At 30.8% G+C, this 17,639-nt stretch overlaps 2 protein-coding genes across 4 annotated transcripts; both read right to left on the bottom strand.

Moving 5' to 3' along the window:
* Positions 1–976: 976 nt before the first annotated feature.
* Positions 977–5,068, bottom strand: LOC130967252 (chloride conductance regulatory protein ICln-like). Of its 3 annotated transcripts, none has more exons than XM_057892070.1 (8): positions 4,766–4,992; positions 4,445–4,628; positions 4,231–4,354; positions 4,043–4,157; positions 3,910–3,969; positions 3,761–3,820; positions 3,573–3,658; positions 977–1,299 (listed from the first exon to the last, which is right to left on the bottom strand). In XM_057892070.1, the coding sequence occupies exons 2-8, from the start codon at positions 4,603–4,605 to the stop codon at positions 1,228–1,230; spliced, it is 678 nt and encodes a 225-aa protein (XP_057748053.1). In that variant the 5' UTR covers positions 4,606–4,628; positions 4,766–4,992; the 3' UTR covers positions 977–1,227. The 3 variants fall into 3 exon arrangements, with proteins under 3 accessions (XP_057748053.1, XP_057748054.1, XP_057748051.1); XM_057892071.1 differs by having other exon boundaries at positions 980–1,299; positions 4,445–4,618; positions 4,766–4,877; XM_057892068.1 differs by having other exon boundaries at positions 1,016–1,299; positions 4,445–4,659; positions 4,766–5,068.
* Positions 5,069–5,984: 916 nt separating this feature from the next.
* On the bottom strand, positions 5,985–10,614 carry LOC130970345 (putative pumilio homolog 7, chloroplastic). Its single transcript, XM_057896406.1, has 5 exons — positions 8,655–10,614; positions 8,396–8,558; positions 7,270–7,433; positions 6,499–6,757; positions 5,985–6,289 (listed from the first exon to the last, which is right to left on the bottom strand). The coding sequence occupies exons 1-5, from the start codon at positions 10,241–10,243 to the stop codon at positions 6,182–6,184; spliced, it is 2,283 nt and encodes a 760-aa protein (XP_057752389.1). The 5' UTR covers positions 10,244–10,614; the 3' UTR covers positions 5,985–6,181.
* Positions 10,615–17,639: the final 7,025 nt, after the last annotated feature.

Raw genomic sequence — 17,639 nt, 5'->3', positions numbered from 1 at the left:
TCCTTCTTAAATGAATGTATTTGGATTTTGGACAAATTTTATCATCAAATACGTTAATGTTTTTAATAAATTTATGAAAAATAAAAAAAAATTATATTTTCTCAGAAAGAGAAAGTATATTACAGTGCTAGTACATGTGGAGTCATTGAAAAACAAAAATAATAATCTCAAGCAAATGAAAAGCTGGAATACTATTTGTTACGAGTTACGGATGAGTTTGTGGTTAAAGGTGAGGTTTAGACTCTTTTAGAGTAACGTTTAATGTCTCTCGTATTACAGTGTCATCATCTAAGTTTTTTGTAAGGAAATGGGAGGTGATACTTGTAAAGGACTCTAATACTTAAGTTAATATAAGTTTTAGACACATTTTTAGTAAATTAAATTTGAAGTATATTTGAGGATGTCAAAATATTTATAATTATAGACGTAAAATCAATAAAAACTTCCTTAATTTATAAACTTAACATATGTCCTAAGGGTATAAGATATATAAACCCATAATAAAATTATCAAGTCCCTTTCATTTCTTACAAAATATTTATTTTTATGCCTATATTCGATAAGTCATGAGTTTAGGAAGGAATTAATATGTATCATAGGGAATATAGTCCAAGAAAAAATAAGAGAATACGATTTTGGAAGGCATTATGATAGTTATTCAATTTTTCGTGGAGGAAGCCAATATAAAGGTAGAAGAATTGAAAGGGGTGATAGAAAACAAAAATTTAGTTGGATGGATTAAAGAACAAACGAAGACTAATTAAAAAGAAATATTCTTGAGGAAGGAGTGCTAGAAGATCAACAAATTTTGTAATTTGTAATCATTAATTAGCTATTATTAGTGTTTTTAACAGTGTAAAATTTCATCTAATAATGTAGAATTATTCACTTTTCTCTTGATGATTAAGTGTTGACTAAATTTTAATAAAAGTATTAGCCTCCTAAACTTTCTTATTTAAATTATACCAATCATCAGCCACGACTTAGCACAAATCTACTCACAACTCACCTATTCTTAGTGGTTTAGAATAAAACTAGGGGCTTAATATTGTTACCTGCTAACACTTTCAAAGCACTTTCATCATTCTAAACATGGAACAAAATTCATTAATCGCGCATAATTGTCCATCAATTATCAACAGTATATAACCCCCTAATCAAATTTTCATACTAATTTACATAACATAACCAACAGTTCATATGCTATGTTCGGCTAAACACAGCCACTCAATTATGGGTGCCATCCTCATCGTGCTCCATCTCTTCTGCATCCTCAAAACGCTGATCATTGATATGAAGCTGCAATCAATCAAACTTAATATAAATAAGGGATAATTTTGAAACAAATTTAAAATCTGGTACTGAACATGGGTTTCTTATATAACTAATCGACAACTCGCCATAACCACTTCTCTTTCCTCCCCGGCCCCTCTACCAGTTACTTTGGAGATAAGCAAATACAAAATCATCAATACGAAGCATTAAAGCCTCACAAGTCATGAGAATAGATAAGGATTCCGGTACAGAGAAACACATTACAAACCAGCATTGGGTTTATCCACATCAATACACAAAATAGAATAAAAATATGCCCTCAACCAGTTAATAAATTGTCTTAGTGTAATCATTTTTGCTTCAAATTTTTAAAATAATAACAAAAAACTATATTCCAATATTTGAATTTAGAAATTAGGTTACCATGAACTTGAAAGTGTCAATAGAATGAAATTCCATAAAATAGCATTAATCATTCAAATATCCTAAAATTGTACTTATCAAAATTTTTGCAACAAAGATAGGTGGTCTACCCCTCCGAAGCACAAGCCAGTTATTGGTAAAAAATTATTTAGAGAATGGGTAGTAAAATCAGTTGAAAAACTTTCATACACTAGATGCAGTGAAGACACTACACAATAAATAGCCACCCCTTAAACAAGTAGAATAAAGACCAAATGATATGTGTGGCTGTCTTGTTCTTATAGCGACTGCCAACAACTTTTTCGCATCCATATCTAGCTCGGTGTCTCGAGCCTATCAAAATAAAAAGCAGAGGAGAAAAAAATAAAAAGATTTTGCCAAACTCCTTAATATTTAATAGATTATCATAAAATGCAATGAATTTTACATTAATATTCAGGTCATGCCTAAGGTTCTCCTTTAATCAGAATTCAGAAAATGGTACTTGATCCAAATAGTATATAGTAACCTAATTTGTTCTAGATACTAAAAAAAATAAGGAAACAAAACAAAACAAGGTTCATGATGTTTGCAATAGCAACAAGCATTTAAACAATTTAAACACATCTGACGTCTTCTCTCCTGACCTGGTCTCTCCCTATATCACAGACCATTCAATAACTGTAACAAACCAAGAGGGACAAAATCGGAATTTAACTCCTTTTAAATTTACTTATAGAGGGAGGGGAAAACAGGTAACTGATTAACAACTTCAAATTGTTGTTATTCCACATGTTTAGGGAAGTGGTTAGTATTTTGATATTATAAATAAGAAAGCTGAAAAGTTTTTAGGCAGGGAATAAGTGGAGTGACTATTTAGTGGAGAGTTTGGCCTCTCGAATGCCAAGTGAATCTTCTTTCATAACTCATTCTTCATCCTTCTTTTCTGAATAATACTTCTTGAGAGTGTCACATTGATACCTCAACTTTTCTCTACCCTAACTTCTATCTCTCACCCCTTACTACTCTAATTGTTAATTATATGCTACTGTACCTCTTAATAATCTGGAATTAGTGAGGAAACTCTTTAATAATAACCCACAGTGCTGAAGTGGCTGAACTAAGAGTGTCTTCGAATAAAGCATTTGGAGGACAAAATGTATTCTCTAAGAGGCTTTTAAATCCTTTCATTGGAAATGCTGTTTGGATATTAATAGAAAGAATTTTACAACTTACAAAAGTATCTTATAGAGTAATTTTGTTTAGTTTAAATAAAGAAATTAAAATACCCCATAAGAGAGGGAATTCTAAAATTCTTCCGTTATCTCTTCCTTTAAAACTTGATGGACAACAAATTTGTTCTCAAACTTGATACATATATATCATCTTTTGTTGTTGCACAAACAAGACATTTCAGAATTACATCAATTTAGTTACACTATTTTAAATTCTTCAAAAATTTTAAAATACTCTATCCAAACAACACTCTAAAGGATTTTAGGCAAGAAAAGAATGAAGTTCTAGTTTGAATGTGTTAAAACAGAAAGCAAATGATAATTATTCCATATCAAGAGAGGAACAATTAATCTGCAAGTTTTAAAATTTATTCAAGAGACTCAGTATATCAAGACTCAAGCATAACACCATATAAAAGGAAAAATAAAAACAACCACCAAAATGAAAGAGAAAGCACAATTAACAAATAACCTAAAGTATCCATAACTGAATTTACAGAAACTTTGAAGGTTAGACATAAAATAGTGATAGACAACTTTTAAGTATCCATAACTGAATTTGCAGAAATTTAATCACAAGAGAAGTTGCAGGATTATATGTCAAAATGTGAGACTGCACAAACAAAAGTGGATAGGGAACTATGAGGAAGAGCAACCAACCTCAAGTACTGTACGAGCTAGATCATGATGTCCATTTGACTGACCAAGAGAGTTCGCTGGATTATGAGAGATATAACCTTCTTCCTCTGGGGGAAGATGAAGATCTTTAGCAACGTAACAACTAGAACAATCTACGGGATCAAACCTTTTCAAATTTTAACAAACAAGGTAAAAAGCCCCGCATATACCTTCCTCTTCCCCTTCCATCTGATCAGCACTGAAAACCCAATCATGCTCTTCTCCTTCCTCTAAAAGAACAATATCAGCACAAACAACTCAGAAAGGAGTAAAAAGTAAAAATAGAGTATTAATAACAGTATGGGAGGATAGCGCTAACCATCCTTTGGTTCTGGATTAAGCTCAGCACACTCACAGAATACTTGAAACAAAGTATCCACTGCAAAAAATACATATAAGCAAACCCCGGAGTAACAACAAGAAAAGTACCAAAGTGTAAATTGCCAACATACATTGAGAAGGATCAGAGGGGATAAGCCTCATCTCTGTGATCCTGGATAAATCCTGTATGTCACTGGATTCAGAGTCGGAGTTTTCGGAACCATCCTCTTCAGCATTAGTGTCAATCTTCAGGAAGCGCCCTACTAGTCAGAGATTTGAAAATAACAAAACACATTAATTAAGAAATGATAGGTGATACCTGGGTGTATAAACAAGGATGGGGGTAGGCATCTGGGTCTCTTGAGACGGCATGGAGGGAAATAGACAAGAAATCAACAGCATATCCCTTGGTGTTGTCTACATCGCTGAGCCATATCACTTGCCCGCAACAAACAGAGTCACCAGATTGTGATGTTTAGTAAAATTGAGTATGTAACTGTAAAAGGATGGAAAATAACAAGTGATTTAGTTACTTGGTAGTAATATAGAGTGTGCCGGAGGAGATGGGAGGGAGGTTCGCAAGCACAAGGTCCACACCACGCTGCATGTGCATGAGTTCCTCCCCATTCTCAGTGTCCAGGACAGGTTGTCCATTATTGTTTCTCTCACTGAAGTTTCTCAACCCTAAACCCATTTTATCACCGATTCTGCCAATATCTATTGACTCTTAGAACGAACTTCAGCTTAGCTATTACGGTTGCAGACGGTTAGGTTAACAGAATCAGACTACAATTTCAGGAATCACACACACAAAACACAGAAATATAAATTTATAATTAAAAAAAAGGGCATACTTAAAGCGAGAATAGGAGAGGCAGCGAAGCAGATTGGGAGGCAAAGGGAGAGAGGCGGAGAACAGAGAGGAGCAGCAGAACAGAAGAGAGGAAGGCGACGGCAACGGCAGAGCTCAGGGGCCCGGAAGAATGGTGACGGCTGGGGCCTGGGGCTGGTGTCGCTGGAGGAGGATGGAGGAGATGTGGAGAACTGGATATTCACAGAACAGGAATCCTCGGGATTTAGGGTTTAGTTAATAAAGACACGTATTAAGTTACTATTAATAAAAAAAATTTAAATTATAAATACATTAGAAATTTTAATCAAATCGCAATGCGAGCATCCGAGTTTCTGTTCCATGCATTCTCAGAATATTTAACTAAAAATTTCAATAATCATTTTGTTTCATCCGGACATGCTGAATTGCTGAGTCATGATACTTGTCTTTCTCTGTCCTAAAAAAACATTCTCTCACCTTTGCCATTCTTGTTTGACTTGATTATTATATATGATACACACATTCACAACTACATGCATCGTGTATAAGCAAGTAAAATATTTTGTTAATCATAAACATATTGTTAACAGGTTTGATAGTGTTCCGATCCTTTATTTGGAAAGCGACACTAACTCTTATGATTTACGAGGAATATGAACGTATAACTCTAGCACTACTTTGACGGCTTCAGATTCAGTACTATTCTATCCGTTTAACAGTAATAAGTTACTTTTGGTACGTACTTTCATTCAATTTGAGTCTAGTTATATTTTAAAAGTGACTAGTATTACTCGGCTGAATAAGAGAAAGCAAATTGATTTCATGTTCTTTCAAAAGGGGAATTTTGTGAAAACTTCAACAACTCCAGAAAGAGGAACAAGAACAATAAGATAAGAAGTATGAATACAGAATAAGATGCAGCATAATTCATTCCCTTGCAACCAAGGCAAAGGATGTTATTCTAAAAGCGCCCAAGAGAAAAGGCTATTCTAGAAGCGCCTTACACAAAATAACGGAAGTTAAACCTTCCTCTTAGTATTTGTACAAATAGCAGCAAAAAAAATCCTAAATATTCACTATACACTATACTTTCTCACACATTGAGAATACCATAATTAACAGGATGATAATACTCAAGAAGTTGAAATACAAGACAACAGAAATAGTACATTCATATTTGTCCAAAAAATAAAAATTAAATGTGAGCAAGACTTGTCTGCTCTTCTTTCCTTCTTTTTTTTTTTTTTTTGTTTCCAAAATTACATGAGCAGATGGATAAGCACTTCTAAACAGATTGTGAAGAGTCTTTTTGTATGGTTATCAGCATCAGCATCCCAACTTACACTTAAATAACAATGCAAAACAAATAACTCTGCCAGCAGATTCCGACATCCTTATGAACAACAACAACACTTCTTGCAAAAGAGGAGAATATACATCATTTTCTCAAAAGATTTGGTGAGAAAATCTTCTTAGAATATGGGCTGTTACGAGAAATTGCCTTGTGGGACTCGATCGTTTCAACGAGTAAATTGTGCAAATGACCCTGGTTCAGTGAAAAAAAAAAGAGTGTGAGAAAACAAAAAGAAACTCAAGGAAAAAGTTGCAAAGACAAGATTATGGAAATTATGTGCACTTCTCACACAGACAAAACAAGAACAGAAAAAAGCATGGCAAGATATTGAAGTTGAACAAAACGTTCTGTAATGGGTTTGTCAAAAGTGAAAAGGAAGATAATGTGGTCTTGCTACAAACCTCAGAATAGCGAAGAGCTGATTGAACGACATAATTTGCATGTGGATCTTGAAGCAAGTGTTCAAAGTGAGGAGCAGAAAGCAGTTCATGAATGACTCTCGACCGATTCTCATCATTGAATACAGCAAGACACTTCTCAACCACATGGCTGCTGAACTTCTGTCTTGACAGGTGCACATAATTACCTTCAAATTGCAGAAGTATGGCTCCAGTGGCATGTGGAATTCCTAACTCCAGGATATATTGAACAACATAATTTCTGCAGCAGGTAGAAAAGAACAGAGATGAAACAGTAATAAAATCAAAGAGGTAGTAGAGGAATCATTCATCTCATAGTTTCAAGTACACTACCCTATCATCTAGAAATGATTAAGGTACGCATAGAATTGGTGATTTGTTAAAAACAGTCAACTTTGCTATCATCTTCTTTAAAGAAAGAAATCTCATTTAAAATTACTCTCGCTGCTATCATCTTCTTTGCCACAATGACACTATAAAACAACACAAGATTATCATAAGAAATGCTCATTAGCACAAGGCACAGATGTAAAACAAAGGATGCTGCATGAGCACCAAATTTTCTAGTCCCCATCAAATGTAGCCTCCGGTAAGTTGGGTTAAAATCTTCTACACAAATTACTAAAGATATTTCTGGCTTCTGGTATAAGATAGAACATAATCTGTAGGTAGACAAAAAGCTAGATGTGTCTTAAAAATTCAATGGAAGGCTTTAGCACATGCTTTATAATCTAACATTTTTGTAATTATTACCCAAATGGATCTTGAGATAGCAGAAGTGCATTAGCAGATATCTCTGCAATCAGTTTTTCTCGATGCTCCCCAGTTGAATGGCCGATGCATCTTTGTAGAACACAACATCCATGCTGATGAGTTGCAATGTCAACACAATACTTTGCAGCAGCAACAAAGATGAACTGCTTAATGCAAACAGAAAAAAATATATATATAATTTCTCCTCAAGGAATTAACAATGCCCTTCTCTCAAAATGGCCTGCATTAAATCAATTAGCACGGCTACCCGTAGAAACAAGAGGGGGCACTAGGAAAAAGAAAATATACCATAACATCATCCATATAGTTCAATTCATACAAAATTTAACATACAACATAGATATATGCCAAATGAACATTTCCATCACACAATATATATTAAACCTTAAACCTTAAACCTTAAGTTAAGCAATACATACCAAAAACAGATACCACTTCAATCATCATCACATTTTACAACTCTTCACCTACCTCAGATTATCACAGATTGATGATTGTTTTGGTTCATTAGTTAGTACTCTCTATAATGCTTGTGCACTTTGAAAATCCTACATACATTATTTTACAATGACATGTTTGTTACATGCTTGATGTTTTCAATAAAAAGACAAATATTGCTGCAACCCATAATACATCAGTAAAACAATTTTTTTATCCAATATAGAACAGGAATCTTAATGCAACCCATAACACCTAAGCAAATTTAGTCTATCATTTGTCTTGGTAATGACCATCAAGAGCTTTTACTAAACATATTCCACTGAATACAAAACTTCTCGAACTACGGTAGCATAAAAATTGCAAGAGTAGCAGGTTAAATCAATGATGGCAAGAGCCAAGCCAGAAAAAATGTGGAATCATGTCTTTCATACTTAACACGCCCCTTAAACGTCTCCCTGTAACTACCGATCCAAACAAATAAAGTGTTGCATGTTAAGCAAAAAGTGTGATAACTTCCAGAATGAAATGAATCCGTGAGAAACAAATAATGTGCTCTTTCACATGAGATGATTAGTTATCATGATCCACCATCAACCGTTTATAAAAACATATCAAGAAGACTGAACTTTTATTTGCAACAATATTATGAAATGGATCATCATACCTTGTTATCCTCATTGTTCAGGCATAGCAAACAACGCTGAACTACATGGTTTCCATTTAGGTCTTTGATGAGAGCTAAGAATCCTGGTTCAAGAGCTGATACAACTAATGAAATTTGCTGCCTGGTTTTGAGAGTCTCAATCAGCTTCTGTACCACACGAGTGCTGATAAAAAGGGAGGAAACAAATTAAGAATGATGTCAAATTGGATATCATCTAGTCAATATAATACTGTAATATTTGCATAAGTTGCAGCACTACCCATGGGTGTTTAAAGAGATTCTAACAAGCTGTCCTGGTTCTTCAGTAATTATGAGTAGAATCTGCATTCTCTGTTCTTCACTGCATACATCCAATAACTTCTGCATAAGGTAATTCCCAAAGGGATTCATCATAAGTTCCACCACATGATCAATGATCTCATTAAATATCACTTGAACATCTTCTGGGGTACCCTCTTCAAACGTTCTTTGGAGGAACCTACACCCATGCTGATCTTTGGCTATTAAATATATATATCCTCGAGCTTCGGCTAGGGAACTATACTTTGGCATCAAAGGGAACGAGCAACCAATCCCAACACTCCTAGGACTTCCATGAGATCCAACAACCTGGTGCTGGGTGTCAAGTTCTGTTCTCCTTAGATGTTTACCATATCCAGTACCTCGCACAGCAGCCTTATTCTGACATCTTGAACGATCTGAGCCTCTGTTAACAACATAATTTAAACCTTCACCTTGTAAAATGAAGCTTCCCTCACTGGTGATAGAATCTAGATTCCCTTGTGGGATTCTTGCATCTGAAGGAAGCACAGTTCTTGCATTAGATAAAGGGTGGCTATGCTGAACACTCAAATAAGGTCTTAAATTAGTACAAAGGGAAGAGTTTGACAATCTTGACATGCATGTCTCTTCCATTAAATTCATTCCATTTTTCTGTGCACATAGTATAGCATCAACCACTGAATTTCGGCTCAAAGAAGCAGCAGGCACCGGTCCCTGATTTCCTCTGAAATAATAGTTATCTAGCATCTGCCTTCTGTGCCTTGGAGAATCCATTGAAACACCAAATCCATTCAACTGAGAAGGAACTGTCTCAGGCCATTTAGTACACTGTCTTGGTCCGAATAAATTAGCCATTTTGTAATCCTGGGTTAATCCTGATAATGTCGGATTTATATCAGAACCATGGTTGATAGGACTCCTGGGAAACAGTGACTGGACCGCCGCACAATCTAAGAATTCCCTATTGAAATTGCAATAATCACCATGTTTGTTGACATTGATTGGAGTATTTCCAGTAAAGGAACAATCACGAAACGGAACCCCATTCATACCCATTGAAACATCTTTGGAATCGTACGGACTGTCATGTTGATTTCCAAGGTACATTTGACTCAAATTGGCACAGAGGCCAAGTTCATCAGCGAAGCTTCCATTGGCACTGTTAATGGAAGCTGAATCAGGTGTCAGTGAATCCAAGTAGAAAGGATTCGGGTGACAAGAGCTTCCAGAAGGAATGGTGGATTTGAGATCCTCCAATGTTGGTGATCCAGTGTCAGAGAGGGAATGTCCACCATGGAGGAACAAGCTTGACGAAGAGCCGTCAGAGAAGCCACTCAAAGGTGATGAAACACATGGATACTGAATCTGAGTTGTTAACGGCTCATCAACATCATCATACATACCACACATTCCATGATCATGATCATCATCACCATTAACATGGCGATTCCTGTGGTAAAGGTGGAGGAGATTGTGCGATGTTGCCCGAGGGATCTCATTCAGCAACATCTCAAGCTCCTCAAGCTCACCATCGTCTTTCACATTCTCAGTCATTTCTTTACCCATCTCAACACATTCACACACCAAAGAACTGAAAGAACAAACGCAGAGAAAAAGAAAAAAACAGAGAACACAAAAGGAAAAACTCACACAAAGCAATGAGAGAACCCTTTTCAGATATCGATTCAAAGAAGATGTTACGACTGTCTGGCCATCTGGGTCACAGTTTTTTTAGAATAATAAAAATGGTTCCTTTATGATGAGAATTGGGATTGCATTTTAGCATTTTAGAGAGAATCATATGAATTGGGTTAATGGGGTTTTGTTTTTGTGAGGAGTTGGTGAAGCATGCAAAGATTGAAGATTTACATGCGGTTACTGGAAAGCGTAGGTGTACACACTCAGCGTAGTCTCACACGCCATTAAAGCTGGAGCAACAAGAGACGCTCTGGGCTTTCTATTTTTCCCATATAACATTTGTTTTCCTTTTATATACTTTCACTTTTTTTTTTAAATTATTATTTCTTTCACAATGTCATGCGCACTTCTTATAAAAATATTTTTATTAGCATAAGAATATAGATATAAATCTAGTAAATATGTAAGTATTATTTTTAATTAAATTACAAAAAAGTAGTCATACTTATATATGAATAAATAAATTATATTACATAATTTAATTAAATATTTAATCGTTTTACATTTTAATATAATGTAATAAATATTTTAATCATCTGAATAATTGATAGTAAATAAAATTTAACATCTTTATATTTATATATTTTAAGGACAGATTTGGGAAAAATTAATTATAAGCCTTAATAGTAATAAATATTTATATTTTTTTCTCTTCAACTGTTTCTGTCATATCTTTACCTGTTTATCAAAAAGTATAAAAATATTATTTATTTTTTGTTCTATTTTTAAAAAATTATAAACAAATAGTTCATAAATAAAATAAATATTTGTTTTTCAAAAGTTTATTTTCTTTTTAGTCTAATATAAATTAGTACTAGTGACATTTATACATTAAAAAATAAGGGAATGGTAATTTTATTTCTACTTTTTATAATGTTATTTCTTATATAGTATTTTTTTTCATTATATATTTGTACGAATTTATAGAAAAAGATGACATTATTATTTTAAAAAAATAATTAGACTATGCTGTTAACATTTGGCACAATGGGTATGACGACTAATGAGTAATGACCAACTGCTTTTATGCGTTTATTCTTCTTCAGTTTCGAGGGGGAAAATTGTCCGTCAAAAACAGAGGAAAAAAGGGGGTGGAGAATTATTTAAATATATTAATATTATTTTTATATATTTTTATTTTTACAAAAAATAAAAAAATTCGAACCCTCAATCTCAATATAAAGAAATTATATCATTTGAGTTATAGTTTGTTGGCAATATTATTTTTATATTTACACTTTCATTTAATGTCAAATGTTATTATTTTCTTTTTCGTAAAACATTTTAATTTCTACTCTTAAGTATTATTAATTTTTTTAAAAAGTCTAACACTTTGTTTGGATTGAAGAAGGAAAATGAGAGGAAAGAAAATAGAAAGAAAAAAATGGAAGAAAAGAAAATAAAAGAAAATTTTTTTTTATGTTGTTTGGATGAAGAGAAAATGGATAAAAAGAAAATAGAAGAATAATTTTCTTTTATTTGGATGGAAAGAAAAATAAGAAGAGAGAAAATCATAACCAAGTGAAATTACCTTAATACCCTTTCTTACATTATATGTAAATTATCTTATACCAATGTATTTAAATTATTTTTTTAATAAAAAAAGTAATTGATTACATTTCAAAATTTTAACTTGTTATCTTTATTAACAATAATATTTTTTTGAATTTATTCTTTTATGTTATCTTTTAATGCATAAATAAAAATATATATCATTCTTTTTAAATATATAAAAATATAACAAGACGCAAAATCAAGTAACAACGATCAGGAGGTGTTCTCTTCTTTTGGAAAGATTGAAATTAGAGATTTTAATTTCTGTAATGAAAAGGGTAAAATTATTTTTTACTCATAATTTCCTTTCTATCTCAATTTTCTACCCAACTTTGAAGTGAAAACTTTTAAGTAGGTCCTATACATACTTTTCTATTTTCCCTTCATTTTTTCTATTGATCCAAACGAAGGAAAACTAAATTTTCCATCCGTTTTCTTCTCCCTCATTTTCTTTCCTTCCAACTTCATCTCATCCAAACAAACTGTAAGTAACTAATAGGGATAAGTATTGTTTTGGTCCCTCACGTTAAGGGTCGGAATCGAACCCGTCCATGGTGTATATTTTGACTTAAAATCGTCCTTAATGTTATATTTGGTATTAAAATCGTCCTTTTTGACCATTTTACCCTTGTATTCTCTCACCTCTCTAACTTCAAACCCTAACTTCTTCACTCCATCGTTACAACACAAAACACACAGCGCAACTCCTTCTCCTCCTTCTTCTTCACACACAACAATCACTCTTCTTTTTCTTCTTCACACACAACCATCACACACCACCTCCTTCTTCTTCTTCTTCTCCATCACACACAACCGCCACACACACTTCACCTCGACGGCGACCTCCACCCTGATGGCGGCGACCTCCACCCCGACGGCGCGGCGACCTCCAAGCGCAGCAGCGGCCAACGACGACCTTCACCTCGACCTCAACGGTGCAGTGATCTCCATGAGCAGCAGCGGCCAACGACGACCTCCACCCTAATGGCGATCTCCAAGAGCAACAACGACGACCTCCATGCTTTTTATAAGATAAAGTTTCATTCTTTATGTTTTAAAAAAAATTGAACATGTTATTGTTGTTAGATTTGGAGAATTTGATGTTGTTGATCATAATTCCTAATTTCTTAATTTTTATTGTTGGTTTTGTTTTTATTCTTATTTTCTGGATTTTTGGATTTCTGGATTACTATTGTATTTTTGTTTTCGAATTTTGTGTTTCTCTCTAATTTTTGTTCTTTTTTCTTGTATTTGATTGTTCTTGGTAATTAAAATGATAAAATTTTTATTTTTGTAATTGGAGATGAATTTGAGTATTTTTAATTCTTGTAATTGGATTTTGTTAACTGTATTAAGATTTGAAGTTTTGAGTTTGTTAATGGAAGAATTTCTTCTTCCAGAAGAAGAAGAATAAGAACAGAATTTGTTTTCCTAGAGGAAGAAGAACAAGAAGAATGAAATGGTGAAAAAAAGAGGTATTTTGTCATTTAGAAAAAAATATTTAAAAGGACGATTCTAAATAAAAAAATTACATAAGGGACGGTTTCGATTCTTACCCTCAATATCAGGGACCAAAACAATACTTATCCCTAACTAATACTACTGCTAATAATTTAATAAATCAACCAATTTATAACAAAATTCTGATTTTATATTAACAAAAAAGTTGATTTAACGTTAATTTTTTTCATAGTTTCTCTCAATTTAATAGGTTAAAGATTCATTTGTCACAAATTTAAACTTTATTTCAGAGTTTGTTGCTTGCGAATAAATTGCTATATACATAATACATTATTCACATTTATTTAAGCAGAATAATAAACTAACCACTAAATCAACTCAAATTGATTTTTTTTTCTTATATAATTCTTAGTAGATAGCTAGCAAACTAATTTTGACATTTATATTTATATATAATACTTATTTTACTCGTCACTCCTCCTTTACTTTGCGTTTTTTTACTGATCATCAATTCTGCAATGTCGTGCATCTCCCTAGCGTTGTCAATTCTATAATGATATGTGCACCTCTTCTACCGTCATTAATTCTGAACTATTGTGTGTTTCTCTATCGCGATCGTTTTTGTAGCGTTTTGTGTGCCTCCCTTGTAGCTGTTAATTCTACAGCATCGTGCATCTCCCTGTTACCATCCCTCCTTCTGATCGCGGCGGCAACCATAACAGCGTCTTTTACTGACCAAAAAATCTAAAATATAAAAAAATTCAAAACATAATAAAAAGGAAAATCTAAAATTATTGTACAAAAAGAAACTCTAAATCCTAACAAAATAGAATAATCAAAATATATTAAAAAATATCCAAAATCTAAATAAACATTCAAAACTTAATAAAAAAACCTCCAAAATTTAACGAAAATAAATATTTAAAACATAACAAAAAGAAACATTCACAAATTGTAAACAAGAATATTCAAAAATTAACAAAATTAAACATGCAAAACCTAACAAAAATAAATATTCACAAATATAATAATCAAAAACACCGCAGACCGAGATTAATACACACGATGCAAACTTCTGACGAGATAGCAAATAATGGTACATATTTTCGACAAGACAACAAATGACAACGGTAGAAGACCAATTTTAATGTGGTGACAGAAGCAGCAGTGCGAAGGAGTATTGTTGCTAGAAAAAAGTCGTGAGAGAGAAAAGAAAAGGTGAGGGTTTTGGATTTTTTTTTTTTCAATGAGAGAGAGAGTAAAAGTGAGTTTTAGAGTGAATTAGAATGATAGTTAATTGTAATTAACGGGTATTTTAGTTGATTACCTAGTATGAGTGATGTTCTTATACATGGAGCTAATATATTTAAAATAATAAATTGGTCCTACGTTTAGGTATAATCTTGTTTTGGTTCTTAAGATCTAAAATGTTCTATTTGAATCTAAAAAAGTTTCATTAAGCTTTAACGTAGTCCTACCGTAAGGTCGAAGTTAAATAATTAACGAAATGTCCTACATGACAGCAGTATAAGAACAAAATCGATAATTTGGAGAACAAATACAAACTTCATAAATACAAAATCAATCGTGGATGCATCAATACATTTATTTATCATATAAAAATATGATAAAATAGTTGACTTATTATATAAAATAGTATATTAAACAATTTTTTACCTTTTTCTTTTAAAATAAAGGCTAAACTTTTCGAATATAGTTGCTCCTTCCACATATATATTTATTCAAGATTTTCTTATTTTGTGTAGAAAGTGCCGAGGAAAAAGACCGAAGAGAAAAATTGAGAGCGAGGATGAGTTATGGAATTGATATTTTGAGTTTATGTATTATGGTTTGTGGTTTGGAAATAACAAATTACAAAAAAAAAAAAAAATTGAGAGCGAGAGGGATGTGAGGGAGTGATGTCATATGTTTGATTGGGAGTATTTTCGGCTGATGAGAGTTTTGGGCTAGTAACTTTTTATATATATATGATTTAATTTATTTTAAGATATATTTTATATTAATAACTAATTTTAATATATATTTAATATAATTGTATTATATAATTTTGTTGTTTTTTAATTAGTTTGATTTTTTTAATAATTTTAGTTTTGATATAGTAATAATATAAAATATTTTATATTATTGTTTAATAATATTTATTCTCTTAAATAATTATTTATGTAATTAATATAAAAGTTAATTATTTTTGTTAATATATCATTATATAATTATATATATGTAAAATTTATTTTAAATTGGTAGTATATCAAAATTATTATTTTTTTAATTGATAATAACTCTTTTATTGTGTATTACTTTTAAATTATTCCTGATTTTTATAAAAAAATAAATAATAAAACTAAATAGTAAATTAAAAAAAGAGTAAAGTATTATTTTTTGTTTCTAATATTTAGAGTAAGTCACAGAGTTGTCCCTAACATTTAAATCATTCTATTTAACTCTTTAACGTTTCAATATTATTTTGTTGTTAGTGATATGTTTACAGAATTGATGGTAGGATAACATTAAGACGATGTTGAAACGTTAGAGACTTAAATAGAATAAAAATGTTGAAAACAAATTAAAAACGATACATTACTCTTAGAAAAATTAATAAACCAAGTAAAATAAAAGTGAATTTTAACCGAATAAATTACATTACAAATTCAAATTTTTATTCATCATAAAATGTTTGTAGAATGATTAGTAAATAAACTTTCGAAAAAAAATAAGATGATACATACACAATAAAGTATGAATTATTTTTTTTGTCTTTTGTGTACCGAAATCCTTTTATGTCTAATTTAATAAATTTTACTTTTAACTTTAAAATAAATTTTAATTTTCTCTTTTAATAATATAAATTTTTTTATGGTATTTAATTATTTAATTATTTTTAATAATATTTAAATAAATCATTCTTAATCACATTATTTTATATAAATAAATTATTTTTTAATTTTATTATTAGAGATTTTTACTCATCATAAAATACTAATAAAATAGTTAGTAGATAAACTTTTGAAAAAAACTAGTATGGTATATTTATAATAAAGTATAAATTATATATTTTTATCTTTAATATATCAAATTTTTTTAATGTTTAATTTAATCAATTTTTATTTTTAATTTTAAATAAACTTTTATTTTATCCTTCAATCATATTAATTTTTTACCATAAATAATTATTCAATTATTTTATAATCATATCTAAGTAAATTACTCTTATTAGATACATTATTTTCATTCTAAATGAATTTATTTTTCTACTTTTACTGTTAATCACGTTACTTTCGTTCTAAGTAAATTTATTTTTAATTAAGTTAAACTTAAAAAAATAAATTAAATAATTATCTATCGTAAAAAAATTGATATTATTAAATTATAAAATTAAATTTTATTTTATAATTAAGAAAATTAATTAAATTAAACATGTAAAAAGTTCTGTATATTAGATACCAAAAATATCATTTATATTTTATTGTATATGTATCGTACTCTTTTTTTTGTTAAAAATTTATTTACTAACTATTTTATAAGTATGAGTAAAAATTTTAAATTTATAATACAATTTATTTCGTTAAAATTTATTTTTATTTTAATTTAAAATTCTTCTAAAAGTAATATATCAGTTTTGTCTTTAAAATTTTCATCTTAAGTATCTAATATTTTAAAATTGTCTTGATAAGATAACATAAAAATTACTTTAACACGTTAAGTAATTTTGATGAAAATTACTTATTAAAAAAAGAGTAGTATTATCAATTTTGATAATTAATAAAATCGATATATATATATATGTATATATATATATATATATATATATATATATATATATATATATATATATTAGCGACTTAGTAATTACTCTTGAGCAGGAATAACTATTGAGTGGTTTATGACGCGCCAAGATGCCAGAAAATTAATCCTCCTGAAATCATTCTTATGAGTTATGAGTTATGACCATGAAGATTGAAGTGTGTTAGTGTGTTACGCTACCCGCTCACTAAGCCTAATCAATAACTATATCCGAAAAGTGGGTCATGCAAAAAAACCAAAAGCTGCATTGCTTTCAAAAAAATCTTTTACCACCAATGGGTTTAACAAAATCAAAATAAGGATTTATAGTTATATTATTCTATGAAAGAAGAAGCGTTTCTTAAATTTGATATTAAAAAATTTTATCAATTAAATTAGTTTTTTAAAGATTATAAATTAATTATATTTGTCTTTCAATAATTTTAAA

Source organism: Arachis stenosperma, chromosome 3 (genome assembly GCF_014773155.1).
Source record: "Arachis stenosperma cultivar V10309 chromosome 3, arast.V10309.gnm1.PFL2, whole genome shotgun sequence".
NCBI lineage: Eukaryota > Viridiplantae > Streptophyta > Magnoliopsida > Fabales > Fabaceae > Arachis > Arachis stenosperma.
Note: the sequence above shows the minus strand (reverse complement) of the source record. Positions and strands in the feature narration are given on the sequence as shown.